The sequence below is a fragment of the Electrophorus electricus genome, unplaced genomic scaffold (assembly GCF_041902795.1).
Source record: "Electrophorus electricus isolate QZ-2024a unplaced genomic scaffold, ASM4190279v1 Scaffold42, whole genome shotgun sequence".
NCBI lineage: Eukaryota > Metazoa > Chordata > Actinopteri > Gymnotiformes > Gymnotidae > Electrophorus > Electrophorus electricus.
In genome coordinates, this window is record NW_027658714.1 from 114783 (window position 1) to 130220 (window position 15438).

A 15438-nucleotide genomic window follows, 5' to 3' on the forward strand; every position below is an offset into this window, starting at 1 on the left:
GCATATGGGGGCGGAGCAGTTATACACACCATGTATGTACATATAGGGCAGAGGGGCAGATCACAAAGCAGGATTTCTCACTTAAGCAGATAAATATATTGCTCGGATAAGCGCTAGTTGCTCCAAATGCAAGTTATTCAGAGTATGCAGAAATGCTTCTGCAACATATATTCTGGTACCGACAGAGACTGGAATTTCTGGTTTCAGCATTTTAAGGTCTACTGCGAAAATGTACGAGCACTTGTGTGTAAATGGTTGCCCTTGGTAACAGCAGCAGGCTGAGGCTGTGTCCTAGGCAACGGAGCGGATTCCGCAAAGGCTCACGTTTCTCATGTGGGTGCATCATGCTAAGTGGATATGGGATTATATTGGTTTCCATTTGCATGCGTCACCTGAGTCACCAGTGGGCGTGCAGGTCGTGAAGTTGTCACTTCTGACACCTGCTCCCCCACAACTTTTTTTTTTTTCTTTGTCTTTTGTTTCTGCCTGATTCTCAGGTGCTGCCTGTACTGGGGGAGGGGATAGGGTGTGTGTGTGTGTGTGTGTGTGTGTGTGTGTGTGTGTGTGTGTGTGTGTGTGTGTGTGTGTGTGTGTGTGTGTGTGTGTGTGTGTGTGTGTGTGTGAGAGAGAAAATAGCGCATGTGAACTGTATGTGTCAGCGGTGTGGGAATGTGCGTGCGCTGACGCCGTGCTCTGTCCGACAGGCGCCACTAGTATCGAGCAGTACTGCCTGCGCAGGGACACGTGGCGGCAGGTGACAGTGATGAGCGGACGACGGCTGCAGTTCGGCGTGGCCGTCATTGACGAACGTCTGCACGTGGTGGGCGGCCGTGACGGCCTCAAGACCCTTAACACAGTGGAGTGCTACAACCCCCGCAGCAAGACCTGGAGCGTCATGCCCCCCATGGCCACGCACCGCCATGGCCTGGGTGAGCCCACCCTCGACCTCCGACCCGGGGATGGGTCTGTGGGAGGGGCTGGGGGTGGATTCGATTTGCATACCACTCTGGGTTCATTCCAAAACTGCAGAGACACTGTCAGATATCGTTCGTATGCATTTTGTAAGCGTAGTTGCTGACGTGCACAATTGGTGAGCCCCCTCTACGCTGTCTATGACTTGGTTTCTGACCACAGCATCACCGCTGGCTGGACGTTACTGGGTTGTCAGACCACTTTTAACCCAGCACTGACTCTCGTTTGGTAGTGGCATAGTTGTAGTTGTTGAGCTGTACAAATTTGTCCGGCACTGCTGAGTTCAGAGTGGTCTGCTATACAGAAATGCCCAGTTAGCACGACTCCGCGATGTGCTGTGGTCAAATAGTTCAATACCATGGCTAACAAAGTTGCCATGACAACAGACAAGCTATCCATTTTAAAAGTACTTCTAAGGTCATTCTAATAATTTGTTATAAAATTGTCTAATAAAATAATAATAATGGTAATGCTTATTTATATGGCACTTTTCAGTCATAGAACATTAAATGAACCTTAAATTATAAAGTACACTATTGGAATAATATTACTACATAGTTGCCATGGAGAGTTGCTCGGTGGGTGGTTGGGTGAGGCTGGAGGGGTGTGTGTGTGTGTGTGTGTGGGTGTGGATTCCCTGCATTAATTGTATATTGCCTTTACAATTTTGTTGGTGTGCTGCTCCTATGTGCAGGCGTAGCAGTGTTGGAAGGCCCCATGTATGCAGTTGGAGGTCATGATGGGTGGAGCTACCTGAGCACGGTGGAGCGCTGGGACCCTCAGGCCAGGCAGTGGAGTTTTGTCGCATCTATGGCAACGCCCCGAAGCACCGTTGGAGTTGCAATCCTGAACAGCAAGTGAGCACCATTGTACTCCACCATCGTGTGAAATCAGCTTTGTTTAATTAACTCCAACAGTTAATTAGACCCTAATTAGTATGCAGTGTTTTGCCACCCACAGCTGTGCTGTAAACATGTGGGTGGGAAAGTAGTAACATTCACCCTGAACTGCGCTTTCTCTCTCTCTCTCTCTCTCTCTCTGTCTGTCTCCCCTGCTGTGTGTCCCTTTTCTGTCTCCCTCTTTATTTTTCCTTGGCTCCTTCTTTCCTCCCTCGCCTCTCGCCTCGCAGGCTGTACGCGGTGGGGGGGAGAGATGGCAGCTCATGCCTGAAGTCGGTCGAGTGTTTCGATCCGCACACCAACAAATGGAGCGCCTGCTCGCCCATGTCCAAGCGCAGGGGGGGCGTCGGCGTGGCAACCTGGAATGGCTTCCTGTACGCCATCGGCGGGCACGACGCCCCCGCATCGAGCCTCACCTCCCGACTTTCTGACTGCGTGGAGAGGTGAGGGGTCGAAGTGCAAAAAGGGGGTCACTCTATGGGTTTCCACTTAAATGGGCTGCAAACATGCGCAACAACAAAGTCAACAAGGCCAAAAATTGTATGAGTCATATTCTCATCTCATTTCATCCAAAGATCTCGATGACGTAACGTGATTAGGGATAAGATTTACAAAGTCAGTGGTGTTTTATTTCTTGTCATTTAAAAATTTTTTACCATTGGTAGAAAAAATATTTGCAATATCGGTGAAATTTTGGCTTTTTAAAAAATTCATGTTTTTTAATGCCCATTTTAAAATTTCAGATTTTGAAAACCCACTACTGTGGATGATATTAACATGGCCATGAGCCAATATTGATGAGCCAGGAGTGCTCACTGGTCCTCTAGTGGAGGTGCATTTACAGCGGTGGAGCACAACGGCTCCGGTTTCTAATGAGCATTTCCATCACGGAAGCTTTTAAATATTAGATAAAATGCAGCTGTCTGATGGATTGGTCTCGTTATAATATGATAAATTTTGCATTTAATGAAAAGCGCATTTGAGAAGGAAACAGGAAGAAAAACAATCCTCTGCTTCGCAACATTTCACTCAGCAAAAATGCAGCATGACCAAGCAAAATGGAAGCAAGTTGTCACACATTGTTGCCGTTAATGTGTAGTGGATGGAGGCACCAACTCGCACTTAAAGTGTCTGCCTCTTTTTATCTGGGAAGGTACTGCTCTGTGCACAGCTGGGCTGGGATGGCTGGCCAAACACATTTGTTATTTCCTAGCCACGGCGTCCTGGAGACGTCAGCCCCCCCCCCCCGTCAAGCATGGTGTCCATGGTAACTCCTCCCCAGCACCTGGGCCCTTGGCACCATGTGGGCAGCTGGAAACGTGTGCATGCCGTGAGCTCTGTGCGCACCACCAAACGTGGGCAGTTAAAGCTGCACACCATTCGATGTAACTAAAAATTCATATGATGCTGGCCGTTTCTCCTTCGGTCACCTTTATGATAGGCTGTTCAAATCTAACCGCACTAAATGCACCGCCTTTTAACATGTCTACCGGGACAGTGAAGATAAACAATTCAGGAAAAAAAAACAAGGCAATAAAGCCAGTCGGACTTCTCTCCAGACCGTAATAAAGCAGCTGTAACGCTGTTTTTTTTCCAGAGGATGCTGGCAGCTTGCATTATGTCCCGATCGTCATCCGGCATGTTTAGACTTGTAGCTAGTGCCCACGTCAGAATAACGTCTCGGCTCTGTGGCGCAGAGGGCCCAGGGGATACCCGATGAGTTAATAAGAGCTTCTGTACTTGGCATGTGGCAGAGATGCATGACCCCGTGCTGCTGATCTCCTTGCCCTTGGGTCATGGTGACGCCTTGGATCTTGGAATAATGAACGGCGGGGCAGAGTGGCCGGCGTCCCAACGGCGCTTTGTGCGATCCAGCCGTGCTATGTCAGTTTATCTGCGCTTTAATCAAAGCAGTGGCTCTTGCATGTGAGCCCAGATTAGACACTTACTACTGTGATTCTCAGTACAGGTTCTTACCACGGTTCTGGGGTTCTCATCTCATCCTTTCCTCCTGGAGTTCTTGACCACACTGGAGCTGCCGTCAACCTGCTCCTAATTTGTTATTGTTGGGCGCAGCGGGTGTATCGAGGCTTATGTTCCCGAAGAGCCGATGGCAGGGTCTTCCTCCCATTCTATTTCTGTGTGTGCACGTGGGGGATGATAGAAGCTGGTGCATCTCGGGTTGTGTCCACCTCCATGACGCGTATTAGAGAGCTTTCCGCTTGTCCGCCCGCCCGTCGTGGACCAAAGTGAGCCGTTCGCCTCCCTCAGACTAGCAGCTCAGTTCTGGTTTGGGCCATTTCATGGTTTCCCATCTGGGCAGGCCCTTATGATGAACGCCGCACTCGATGATGTTCAGCAGAAGCCGCTCCTATTGGCTGGGTTACAATATCAGCAGGAAAATCGTCTACTTGGTTAAATTTGGGAACACTTGTTGCCCAGTGGATCACTTGTTAATCGATATCGCTGTATCAGCTGCGGTTATGGCAATGGACCTTCTGACTCATCAGGACATGCGATTGTCGTCTTGTGTGGTGCGAGTATCTGGTCGGTCTCTGGCCCTGCAGTCTCTGTGTTGTGGTGCATCACCACGCTCACATGATCATAGCATAGTTTTTTTATTATATTGCATACGGCGGCCGCAGCATGTAGCAATGCAATCGCATGGTAGAACTCCCCAGATAATGCAGTCCTAATTCAGTGTTTAACCCGTAGCTAGGGGCAGATGGAGATCGTCAAATCACCGTAGTTGTACCGTAATCGGAAATGTCCGTGGCCTAGGTGTGACCAAAGTAACCCCTCCTCCTCCAGGTACGACCCCAAGACAGACACGTGGACGGCGGTTGCGCCGATGAGCGTCAGCAGGGACGCAGTGGGCGTGTGTCTGCTGGGGGACCGCCTCTACGCAGTGGGCGGCTATGACGGACAGGTGTACCTGAACATAGTGGAGGCCTATGACCCGCAGACCAATGAGTGGACTCAGGTAGGTTGGTTGGTCTGTCTGTCTGGGCCTGGTTACACGCTCTGTCTCTGCATATCTGACTGGCTGCCTGCCTGCATTTAGATTGTGTTGGCCTGTCTGCCTGATTACACTGAGCCTTTCTGACTGACTGACTGCCATCCTAGGAAATCCATCCATCTATCCACCCACCAGTCTGTTTACCTATCTGTGTCTCTGCTGGCCTGTTTACTCTGTCTGCATGTTGTAAAAGCCATCTTGGTCAGGTCCTGTTTTCTTTCCCTCTCTTCTCACTCGGTCTCTGCTGTTTAGATTCTGCCGTGTGTGTGTGTGTGTGTGTGTGTGTGTGTGTCTCTCTCTCTCTGCTTGGAAGGCTGTTTGATTGGTATGCAGGAGCAATAGATCTGGCATATTGAAGCTAGCAGTGTGGGCATGCTCTTTTCTGTGCCACCTTGCAGTGCTCGGATGTGGGTGTGTGCACGTGCAAATGTATGTAAAATTATATATTGTAGACAGTAGTATAGTATAATAAATATGCTTAGTAGTAAAATTTATGATAGTATTAGATATTTTCATTTCTAGAGATCTCTTTAAAAAGTCCATGGTTTATGGACACTGATGCAGTATTACTGGAACCAACTGGACTGTGTATGGGGGGGGGGCATAAAGAGCTATTCCAATATGTCATTTATGGAAAGCTGACAAGATCAGGGGCGCGCGTGTGTGTGTGTGTGTGTGTGTGTGTGTGTGTGCGTGCGTGCATGATGTGAAGAACTGGCTCACTACTGACAGTCTCACCCACCGTAATTACAGCACTGCTGCAGCTGCAGAACTCAAACACGAACTGACGGAAAAGAGGCTGTGGGTGCACGTGCGTGCGTGCGTGCGTGTGTGCGTGAAATGAAGTGACCAGCAGAGAGAGAGAACCTGCACTTCGCTCTGTTTGTACAGTTGCAGCTCCCCGTGTGCTCTGCTGTGTCTCAAAACAAGTTGTGATGTTTTGCTATGTCCTTCATTAATAGAGGTCACACTACAGTTCTCCCTTTTATTAGAAAAAGGGAATTTCGGGTGCCATATTCATTTTGTTAAGCTGTTTCAAAGCTAAAGGTTCTTATTTTGTATTGTATGCTCTCCAACCTGACCTGAGTCTCACAAAGTACCCTGATACTACTAATATATTTGTCATTACAACCAAGCTTCCATTTTTGCCCCAAGTATTCACCTGGAAACAATTAAGTAATCATGTGGTTCCGTTTTTGTGCTTCAGGTGGCGCCACTTTGCCTGGGCAGAGCCGGAGCCTGCGTGGTCGCCGTGAAGCTGTGAAGCTCCTCCCCCCGCCAACTGTCTCCATGGCGATCCTTGTTCCGTATCCTCTTGCTCTCACCAGGGAGTGGAGGAGATGGAATGGCATGACCAAGCAAACGAACACACACCCACACACACAGACATTAACCTGGACGTTCAAACAGGGTTAACGGTTGGGTTCTAAGGTTTCTGTGATTTTGTTTCTTTGACTCATTGAATGGATGTCAGTCCACAGCCTGTCTTTCCGTTCGCTAACCGGAGTCCGTCCACCTACCTGCGTGTTTACATGCCGTGCTAGTTGCTGTGCCTCTCGAGATTCGCTTGTTTTCTTCTGCTGCTTACGTCTGTCTGCTCTCTTTCCTCTTCCCTCCACTCTTGATCATTTTCTCTGAGCTGGTTTTTTTTTTCCCTTCATATTCCCCCCCCCCCCGTGCTGAGAGGAAGGCAAAAACCCATGAAGACATGGGGATGGTGTTAAGTGTGGTGTGTTCCTGCATTGCAGAGGAAAGTGTGAGATCGGCGCAAGTGAAAGCGGAACGCAAAGAACACCCAAACATTTTATTTGCTGAAAATGATCTGAAGTGAAGGACAGCAGCGAGGGCCGTGATGTGTGTCCTTAGAGAGTGTGTGTGTGTGTGTGTGTGTGTGTGTGTCTCTGTGCCATTGTTCGTAACACGAAACCCCCAAACCTTTTTGCGTTTCATTTTCTTTTCTTAACATTTTTAAGCCTAAGCAGGCTATATACAGCTTGTCTTAGTCGAGCTGCCAATCAAAGGGTGGGACGTCCCTAGTGAGGAGTAAGGTCAAATCAGTGGCATGGCTGTCGCATGCGCGTACGGGCTGGGAATGCTAATGCGCAGAGGGTCTGCTCACAGAAAAAGCCTCACAGCTCTTTCCCATATTCCCCGTAACGGAATTGGCCACAAAAATAAGGCTGGCCAGCTGAAATCATCATGACAGGTCGCTGCACAGAGTGTGCACTTGGTCGTATAGAGCCGGTCTCCGTTTTAGCCATGCCCACCACTTGGGGAACACCGTTGTTACCAAAAAGGCAGCTGAATACTGAGGTGGAATTATGTAGCAGTCTTTAAGTGTTTCCAATTGCAACACTTTTGAACGAAATATGATCAAAAACTACATTTTTAGTGTTACGGGTGTGAGGAGGTATAGATACCTTTTTTTTGTGAGTTTGTCACTCCAAGTTCGGCAGTATTTAAGTTAAAGGAACGGTCGCCAGCATTTAAACCTCAAAACATGTTTTATGCAGTGTTCAGAGGCTGAATTGATTTTCGCATATTTTTTTGTCTAACGCTTGAATTCAAAGTTATGGATGGTGGCAAAAATGACTTCTGCAAAGCATAACTCCAGGGCATGTTTGGTTTGTTTTGTTTTTTTCTTTTTTCTTTACATTTATTTTTTACAAAGATGCCCTAAAACTATCGTTAGCTTTTTTTTTTTTTTTTTTGCAGTCTTTAACGCTGGAGTGTCCTTTACTGCCCATGTCAGAGTAACTGCAGTTCTCAGACTGCAGGTAAACAGTGCTGAAATCCAATTTTCTACCCAAGGGAGGTGTTTTTTTTGTTTTTTGTTTTTTTTTGTTCGTTCACAATGTAAAATGTGGCTTATACCGAACATTTTGAACCAATCAGGCGCTTGATCTGATGCATGTCACACACTCATCCAGACGTAAACAATTTAAAAAAATGGTTGCATCTACTAGTCCACACTAGTCTTAACACTCATGTTAATGTGCAGGGGAGCCAGGCTGCGAATGTGGACACAAGATCCATAAATCTTTTTGTGCTTCTCGCTGACACTGGCATATTCCTTCAAGGTCCAGTCTGTCCAGGTTATCCTGATGCACGTGACGTAGGGCTAGCTGATTCAGCCTTGCTTCACTCGTCGATAATCTAAGCGGTGTTTTAACCCTCCTCCGGGCACTAGAACTCCTCTCAGCCTCTTCAGAAGGGGCAGGGACGACTGACCGAAGCTTTACTAAAGCTTCCACCTCCTTGAACAGACCTCTCATCCTTCCCTTCGCTTCCCTGTCTGCTCTCTCTCTCTCTCTCTCTCTCTCGCGCACACACACACTCTCCCTGTCCATCGGTGTCTCAAACTCTCTCGCCCTTGGGGAAAAAAAAAAAAGGCTGAGACAGTGTGTTGTATTATCCGATGTACATATGAGAAGCCATGCTGGGAGGAATATCTTTAAATTCATATTAGGATGAGACTTGTGAGATGTCATTATTTGGTCTTAACCATCAATATTTGCTTGTTTTCTCACTCACCTGCCAGCAACCTCTCCCCCTCTGTCTTTACGCTGAATGAACCTGAGTGGACAAGAAATATTAACAGTCAACAACTGGTATTTCTTGCCATGAGGCAATACCATTATTGGCAAGTTCTTATCTTGCTGGTAATTATGTCAGGAAACACTGACTCCACTCATATAGAACTCTTCTACACGTATATCACCCGATTAGTAATCATTTTCTCACCTTTTTTTTCATGAGGTTTCCCAAAAACTGCTGAAGGTCTTTGCCACCCGTTCTCTGGCTCATGACATACTGTGAATGAAAGCCGACTAATAAAAATCTGCTTTCACTTTAATCAAACAAACACTAATATGCCATTTCTCATAAGCAAGTACAGTTATACAGGATACTATACCAGTATGCAATAAATTAAAGCTGCTACTCTACATGTTCATCACTACAATGACTTGACACTTTGCTGAGACTTCACGTGGGATTTATAACAAATATAACAGAATATTCCCGTGACCACTGTTGGACGATGCATGAATGTGTGGCTAATTAACGTTCCAGGTAACTTGGCTATGATACCTAACCTCATAGCCTATTGATTTTTGATTTAGCATTCACAAATTGGTCCATTTCACCAAATGTTTGTTTACACTTTTTCACTTAGTGACACGTTTTAGTAAAATGTTCTCTCATTTTCAGCCAACTAACAAAATGAAAACAGATTCTGACATTAGCATAAATTTACCAATGTCTAGTAACACGGGAAATTAATGGATGGAAAGATAGAAAGCGAGAAGGAGGAAGAGAAACTAAATACTACAACACGCAGGATGGCCAACGGCGATCCTAAGTGCACAAGAGCAGACGAGAACATGTGCAGCTCGCGAAGCGGACATTGAGCCATGATTGAGCACGAGCCCTCGACTTAACAGACAGGTTTAAGCACTGGAACCAAATCATCTCGGCTGAGGTGGCACAGTTTGAAAAATGGTTGACTTCACACCAAAACAGGTTACACAGAATTGGTACAGGCCTAAACGTGGATTTTTTGCTTACTTTATCCTGTTTACATTTTATTCTTTTTCAGTTTTACATGTTTGTGTCTACCTCTCCAAAATGTAAACCTCCAGTCTGTCTATGCACATGCTAGTACATTCCTGCATTTGTGTGTGTGTGTGTGTGTGAGAGAGAGAGAGAGAGACACGCTTTTATATCCCATGCTGGGTTGCAAGTACTGCTTAGAGACTGACAGGAACCAGACATTCAGGGAATTGATTGGCAGATTCATATCCCAAGATGGCATTTAATTTGTCAGCTGAAAGACAGAGCAGAAATGAGTGCCGTAAGCTCCAGGCAAGTAGATATTAGAGAAATTAGAACAGCTTTAAAGAAACATGCATGGGGGGTGGTGCATACCATATGCTGTAACGTGTCCCCGCATAATGTATATACGTATATAAATGGGTGCGTGTATATATTTTTGTACAGTCTTGCAAAAATCATGCAGACATTGTATAATGCATTTTGCTGTTCTTGCAGGACAACCTTATTCTGAGGTTAAGTATTTTGGTTTTGTAGGAGGATGAACTGTCTTAGGTGATGGAGTACAATAGAAATAGAAGATAGCAGTGCCATTTTTTTTAGCTAAAGCTACAGTTCATGATCATGTTTTTGATGCTCAGAGCTGTTCATGTCCATGTGCTTTATCACCTGGTCTAGCCCAATGAGATTTCGAGTGTCACCTTGAATAATTGCTTCTCTTTGCTGTGGTACCATGGCTGTGAAAGTTTTGTCTCAGATATGCTGTGTGCATACTGCCTGCTTCAGGGTGATGGGAGAATTGATTATGAAGTGGTCGAGGGCAACACGGCAGGCGAGTCGTTTTAATTTTGTATACACAATGTGCAGGACTGACTGATCAGTTACTATTAAGTTTTACACAAGTGGTAGATTGTCATTTAACTTGATCATTTACCATTATTGGGGCTATGAACTGTCCTATACATTTTTTTTTTTTCCACTTAGCTGTCAACGGTGTGTGTGTATGTGTGTACAAGTTCATTGCTGTGGGTACAAAGCACATGCTATGTTGTGGTGTTTTGGGAGGATGCTAGTTCTTGTGTTTTGTATTGTTGCTGTCCTCCTGTAACTTTCCTTGCTTTACTTTCAATAGGTCTCAAGTTAGTGTACTGATAAGTTATAACTACAGTTTTGTATTAAAATGTAATTATTCTGCCTGTGTGAGCGCATGCAATAAACTATGCTCTGATTTTTAAATGGCTTTTATAGCAGATACGGCAGGCATGCGAAACGTCAGAAGATGTAAGTAAGTAAGAAGATGTAATATGTATATTAGCAAACACGTTATGCTAATGACTACATTTTTTTTAAAATAACGAGCATAAGTGCTTACAAGCATGAAGCAGAGTTCCCTCTGCCGGACGAAATCTGCGACTGCATCTTAGACTGAACTGGTCCGCTGGCTCCGCTCATTATAGCGCGTCGCGCGTTTCCTCCCTCCAGCTGAAGAAAAATGGGTGTGCAATTTGAATCAGAAGACAAAACCCGATGGTAAGAAAAATAATTAGCCTAGCTTTCAAAGCTGTATGAAGCAAGCTCTCATCAATAGCACGACCAAAAAAAATCAATAAAGACAAATAATAAACAAATAGATAAATAAAATAAGCTCGAAACGTTATAACTCATTTCTAACGGAATTTCTGGTACATGTTTCAATATGAAGTACTTCTATACAGCAGTTTGTTTGCTGATGATGTTCAGCGCACACATGCTAGCTATCCAAAATAACTAACGACACTGATGACAGTATAATCAATGTGAGCTCATAAATAATAGCAATAACTAAACGCTCAAGCAAAAATTCTCTCCGCTTCTTCTCCACTTGTCAAAACTTAGCACAGGTGGACTTTTGTAGACTTCACATCACCGTGTGAACGGAACTTTACAGACTAACACGTAGCCACAGGACAGACATGGCAGACATGTCCCTTTGGCACACAATGATGTAAAACCTCCTGTGGAGAACGCCTAGCGACATCTGAGCAACCGCTGGTCCGTTCGCATATCTGGTAAAATGAAGAGGTTTGTACAACCGTCTGGAAGTTGAAAATGGACAGGTAAGAGGTGGAGACGAAGCCGAAGGAATGAAGTCTGGGCAACGGTGGGGCGAAAAGGAATGTAGCTGATGTTAGCGCAGTTTCTGGCAAGCAAGAACACGGCATTGGCGTTGTTTGGGACACAACGTTAGCGAGTTGGCTTTCTTGCTAGAATTCATGAATTTGCCCAGCAGTTGCCCACAGCTAAGCAAACTCACAGGAATTTCGAAAGCCGGTCCAGGCCAGTAGATAGCTATCTTGGGTTATATAGGTTACGTTAGGTTACATTTCAGCCTAATATTACCTGTAAACCTGCATTGTGATTTAACTAAATTATCTGTTTTAATTGAAAAGGTAGTTGTACATCAATACTGTACAGCAGTATTAAAGTGTGTGACTTCCATCCTGCTGTACATCAGTGTCAGAGAGTGTTAAATCACTTACAGTCATGGTTGCTTATGAAAAAATGCTTCATTCAGTTGATCTCGAAAACAGCAAAGGTAGTCATTTTTTGTTGTTGCTCTTGTTACTGATGTGTGTGATTGAGTTACACTCACATCCGTCTTGAGTCAGGAAGGACACTTAGTGGATGACGCGTGGTTAATCTTTATGCATAATCAGTGCATAATCTGTAAAGAGTACGGTAGCCACAGAATATATCTTTATTTGTAGTCTCGTCAGCATGCAACGTTCCCCACAGTGCATAATCTGTTCTGCCTTGAGATAAACTCTTAATATCTACTTCGTAGACACAGCTGGAGAGTACGTCACACAATCAATGTACCATTAGTAATAATTCAACAGAACAAAAGGATACAAAAATTCGGCAGTACAACAAATATCACAGTCTGGCACGACGGTATGGTATTGCATTAGCAAACTAAGTAAACAAACCAAGTCTTGGTGGCATTGCTTGGTAGTATGTGCCTGCAAATATAAACGACTTATAATGTTTCATGTTACACAGGCTTGAAAGAAAAATAAATACTGACCTGTAATGAGTATGTCAACCACAGAATATATCTTGATTTGTAGTCTCGTCAGTGTGCAGCGACTGTCCACATGACAGAATAATAGTTGTGAAAACTAGCATTGATAAGCTCCGTTTATTAAAAAAATGACTGAAAGAGTGTCCATACATAAGTGTAATTTTGTGTATGTGTGTATTTATTTATCTGACATTATAAAAGTTTGTCGCTTCAGTTATTCGTTATGTCATTATTTCATTGTTATTGAACTTGGCAAAGGGAACATAATCTGTTCTGTTCTCAGTATTTTCTAATTTTGAAAGCACTCCATAAAATGAAGCAACATAAGTGGTGTCAAACTCATTTAGCAGGAATTTCACTACATAACCAATTTTTACATACACCCCTCAGAAATTCAGCTAAAAGATGGGACCAAGTTGGACTGTTTGCACTTGTGTAGCATGTTGTCTGTTGCACTGTTGTTTTTGTGTTGCACCATGGCCCTGGAGGAACATTGTCTCGTTTTTGATGTGTACTTGTATATAGCTGAAATGACAATAAAACCTCTTTGAACTTGAACTTGAACTTGAAGTGAAAAACATCAAAACAAATTAACAAACAACAACAACAAAATCTTTCAATAAGATTACCCAGCGGGAAGATACCTAACTATGTCAATATCGGAAATTCTTCCGTAAGAAGTGCTTACAGGACGGTACCAGAGCCCATACATAATGCAGACAAAAAGAGATGCCATGTACACCTCACGTTATTACACGTTATTTCTCTCTCTCTCTCTCTCTCTCTCTCTCTCTCTCTCTCTCTCTCTCTCTCTCTCTCTCTCTCTCTCTCTCTCTCTCTCTCTATATATATATATATATATATATATATATATATGGGGCAGTCTTGTTGGAACGTTTTTATGGCCTGCGAAGCTCATCTGAAGAAGGTAGATACTCTCTTCATCTTCCTGTGTTTTGAGCCTTTATATTTGAAAGAAAAGCAGAATTGGTGTACATGGAGTGGATGTAAGTAAACTCTGATTATTGATGTGGTGCTTTGATGTCACTCACCAGTTGGGGTGTTCTCCAATAAGACAAGGATAAAAATGTCATTAAAAAAAAATATATAGGCAAACAGATTTCAGATAAATGTGGTAAGTACAGTGGAGAGGATGGAGTCTAGAATTCATCATCTGTGCAGACATCCTCATATGGGTCTTCAATGTCTTTTTCATCAGTCCCTCCATAACCTGCCACCGTTTGGTGGTGTGTTTCTTTCACAGCTACCAGGTTTATCCTGAGCTCCTCAAGCTTTGGGAGGACAGCACTGTGCAGACCATGGTAATGCGAGATTATATATGATCAAGCAGTAAACACAACATGAATAATTAACTGATCATACTAATAGGGTTTTGAAAAGTAGCATCCAGTGGGGAATCAGGTATGAATGCTGGGACGCATTCATAAAATGTGAATCAGTACGGCTCTTTTTAGGACAGATCATCTGTAAAGTGGTTCAAGAATGTGTCATATATGAAGTGAACTGCACTAAGAAATTACTCTTAAATTAATTGTTGGTCACTTACTATTATTAGTAGCAATAGTATATAGTGGGGACTCATTTTATGGAGAATACTTTTAACCAAATGAATCTTACTGTCAGTAGTAGCTGATGAAATGAATAAGGTAAACCCTTCTGAGATGTCATTGCTGTAGTGGGTTTAGCTGAAACTGTTGGACTTGTTGTGTCAGTGTCCACTGGAGAAGGATTTACACGTTTATATGGAGCCTCTGCAAGAACAGAAAAGTGTGATCGGTTGAAAGTAATGAGGGTTCGGGGCTGTTATGTATTTAGCATGTTTAGCTTTAGATTTTATACTACAGAAATGATGGCTTTACAGTTTGTACAAGCAGAAGTGTTTGGCTTGCTGTGTGTCAGTTTGTTACATGTCAGTGGTGGTAATATGACAGGTAAGTCAGACTACAGGGTTCTGTAGGTGCAGTGTTTCCTTTCTGAACCAGGTAGAATTGTATTTCTTTTATAAGTCTTTATGTAGTTATTTAATGGGTATTTATGCACGATTAAAGTTAAGAATGGGTCTTTGGACAACTATATACAGTTATCTTTATATAATATCTTTAGAAAGGAGAAGAAAGGCAAAATGTTGGTCAGTTATATTCTTGTATTGTTTCCAGTTGATTAAGCCATGATTTAAATTCCAGTTAAGTATGTTTAAAGTTTGCAGTTGTTGGTACCACAAACACACCCCTACAAAAATGGATTCAAGTACATTTACCCTGTTCTCTACGTACTTGTTTCAGCTATCCTTTAGTAAACTCACATGTACCAAGCCACATCACTGAGAAAACCTCACTCCAGTGATCTGTGGCTTGTCTGAGAGCTTTATAAGAAGGAGCAGATGTAGTGCGTACCAATAGCACTAGTTTGATAAAGTTTAGTTTTACTTGTGAGATTATCACTGCATTAAGGACACACATCTAAATCTCTTACCTCCAACTAGATGTTTCAAGTCTTTCTTATAAAGTAGCTACTGAGTAGATATCTGATGAGCTACAGAGGTAGAAAGAAAGTCACGCTCACCATCAGCAGCGTGGAGCACAAGGAGCAGATAAACACACACCTGCATGCTTACTGAGTTCCACACGCACTACACATAGCTACAGAAGAACTGCTGCTACACACCATACACACACTCTTCAAAACTAGTCTGAATGATCTGACAGCTACATTCACAGTAGAGAGGAAGTTTATTCGAATGAAATTCTAATGAACGTCTGACTCCAATACACACTAAATCTATTTGTACGTTGTCATTTTGTACATCCTCTTTCTTCCTGATCAGTCAGTTATCTAGCAGATATCCTCACATCAAGATGTGATCATTCTTAGATATATGTATCAGTTTGTTGTCACAGAGCCAAGATGTG

The 15438-nt window shown here is 43.7% G+C and overlaps 1 protein-coding gene across 3 annotated transcripts in view; it reads left to right on the plus strand.

The window, feature by feature from the left end:
* The window catches only part of LOC113587662 (kelch-like family member 5), a 40286-nt gene extending 29606 nt beyond the window's left edge, over nucleotides 1-10680 (plus strand). For all 3 annotated transcript variants that reach the window (XM_027026427.3, XM_027026428.3, XM_027026426.3), the window contains 5 exons: nucleotides 705-929; nucleotides 1667-1829; nucleotides 2102-2314; nucleotides 4683-4854; nucleotides 6098-10680. In XM_027026427.3, the coding sequence (XP_026882228.2) occupies nucleotides 705-929; nucleotides 1667-1829; nucleotides 2102-2314; nucleotides 4683-4854; nucleotides 6098-6154 (830 nt within the window). In that variant the 3' untranslated portion in view covers nucleotides 6155-10680. The remainder of the gene's footprint in view (nucleotides 1-704; nucleotides 930-1666; nucleotides 1830-2101; nucleotides 2315-4682; nucleotides 4855-6097) is intronic.
* The last annotated feature ends 4758 nt before the right edge of the window (nucleotides 10681-15438 follow it).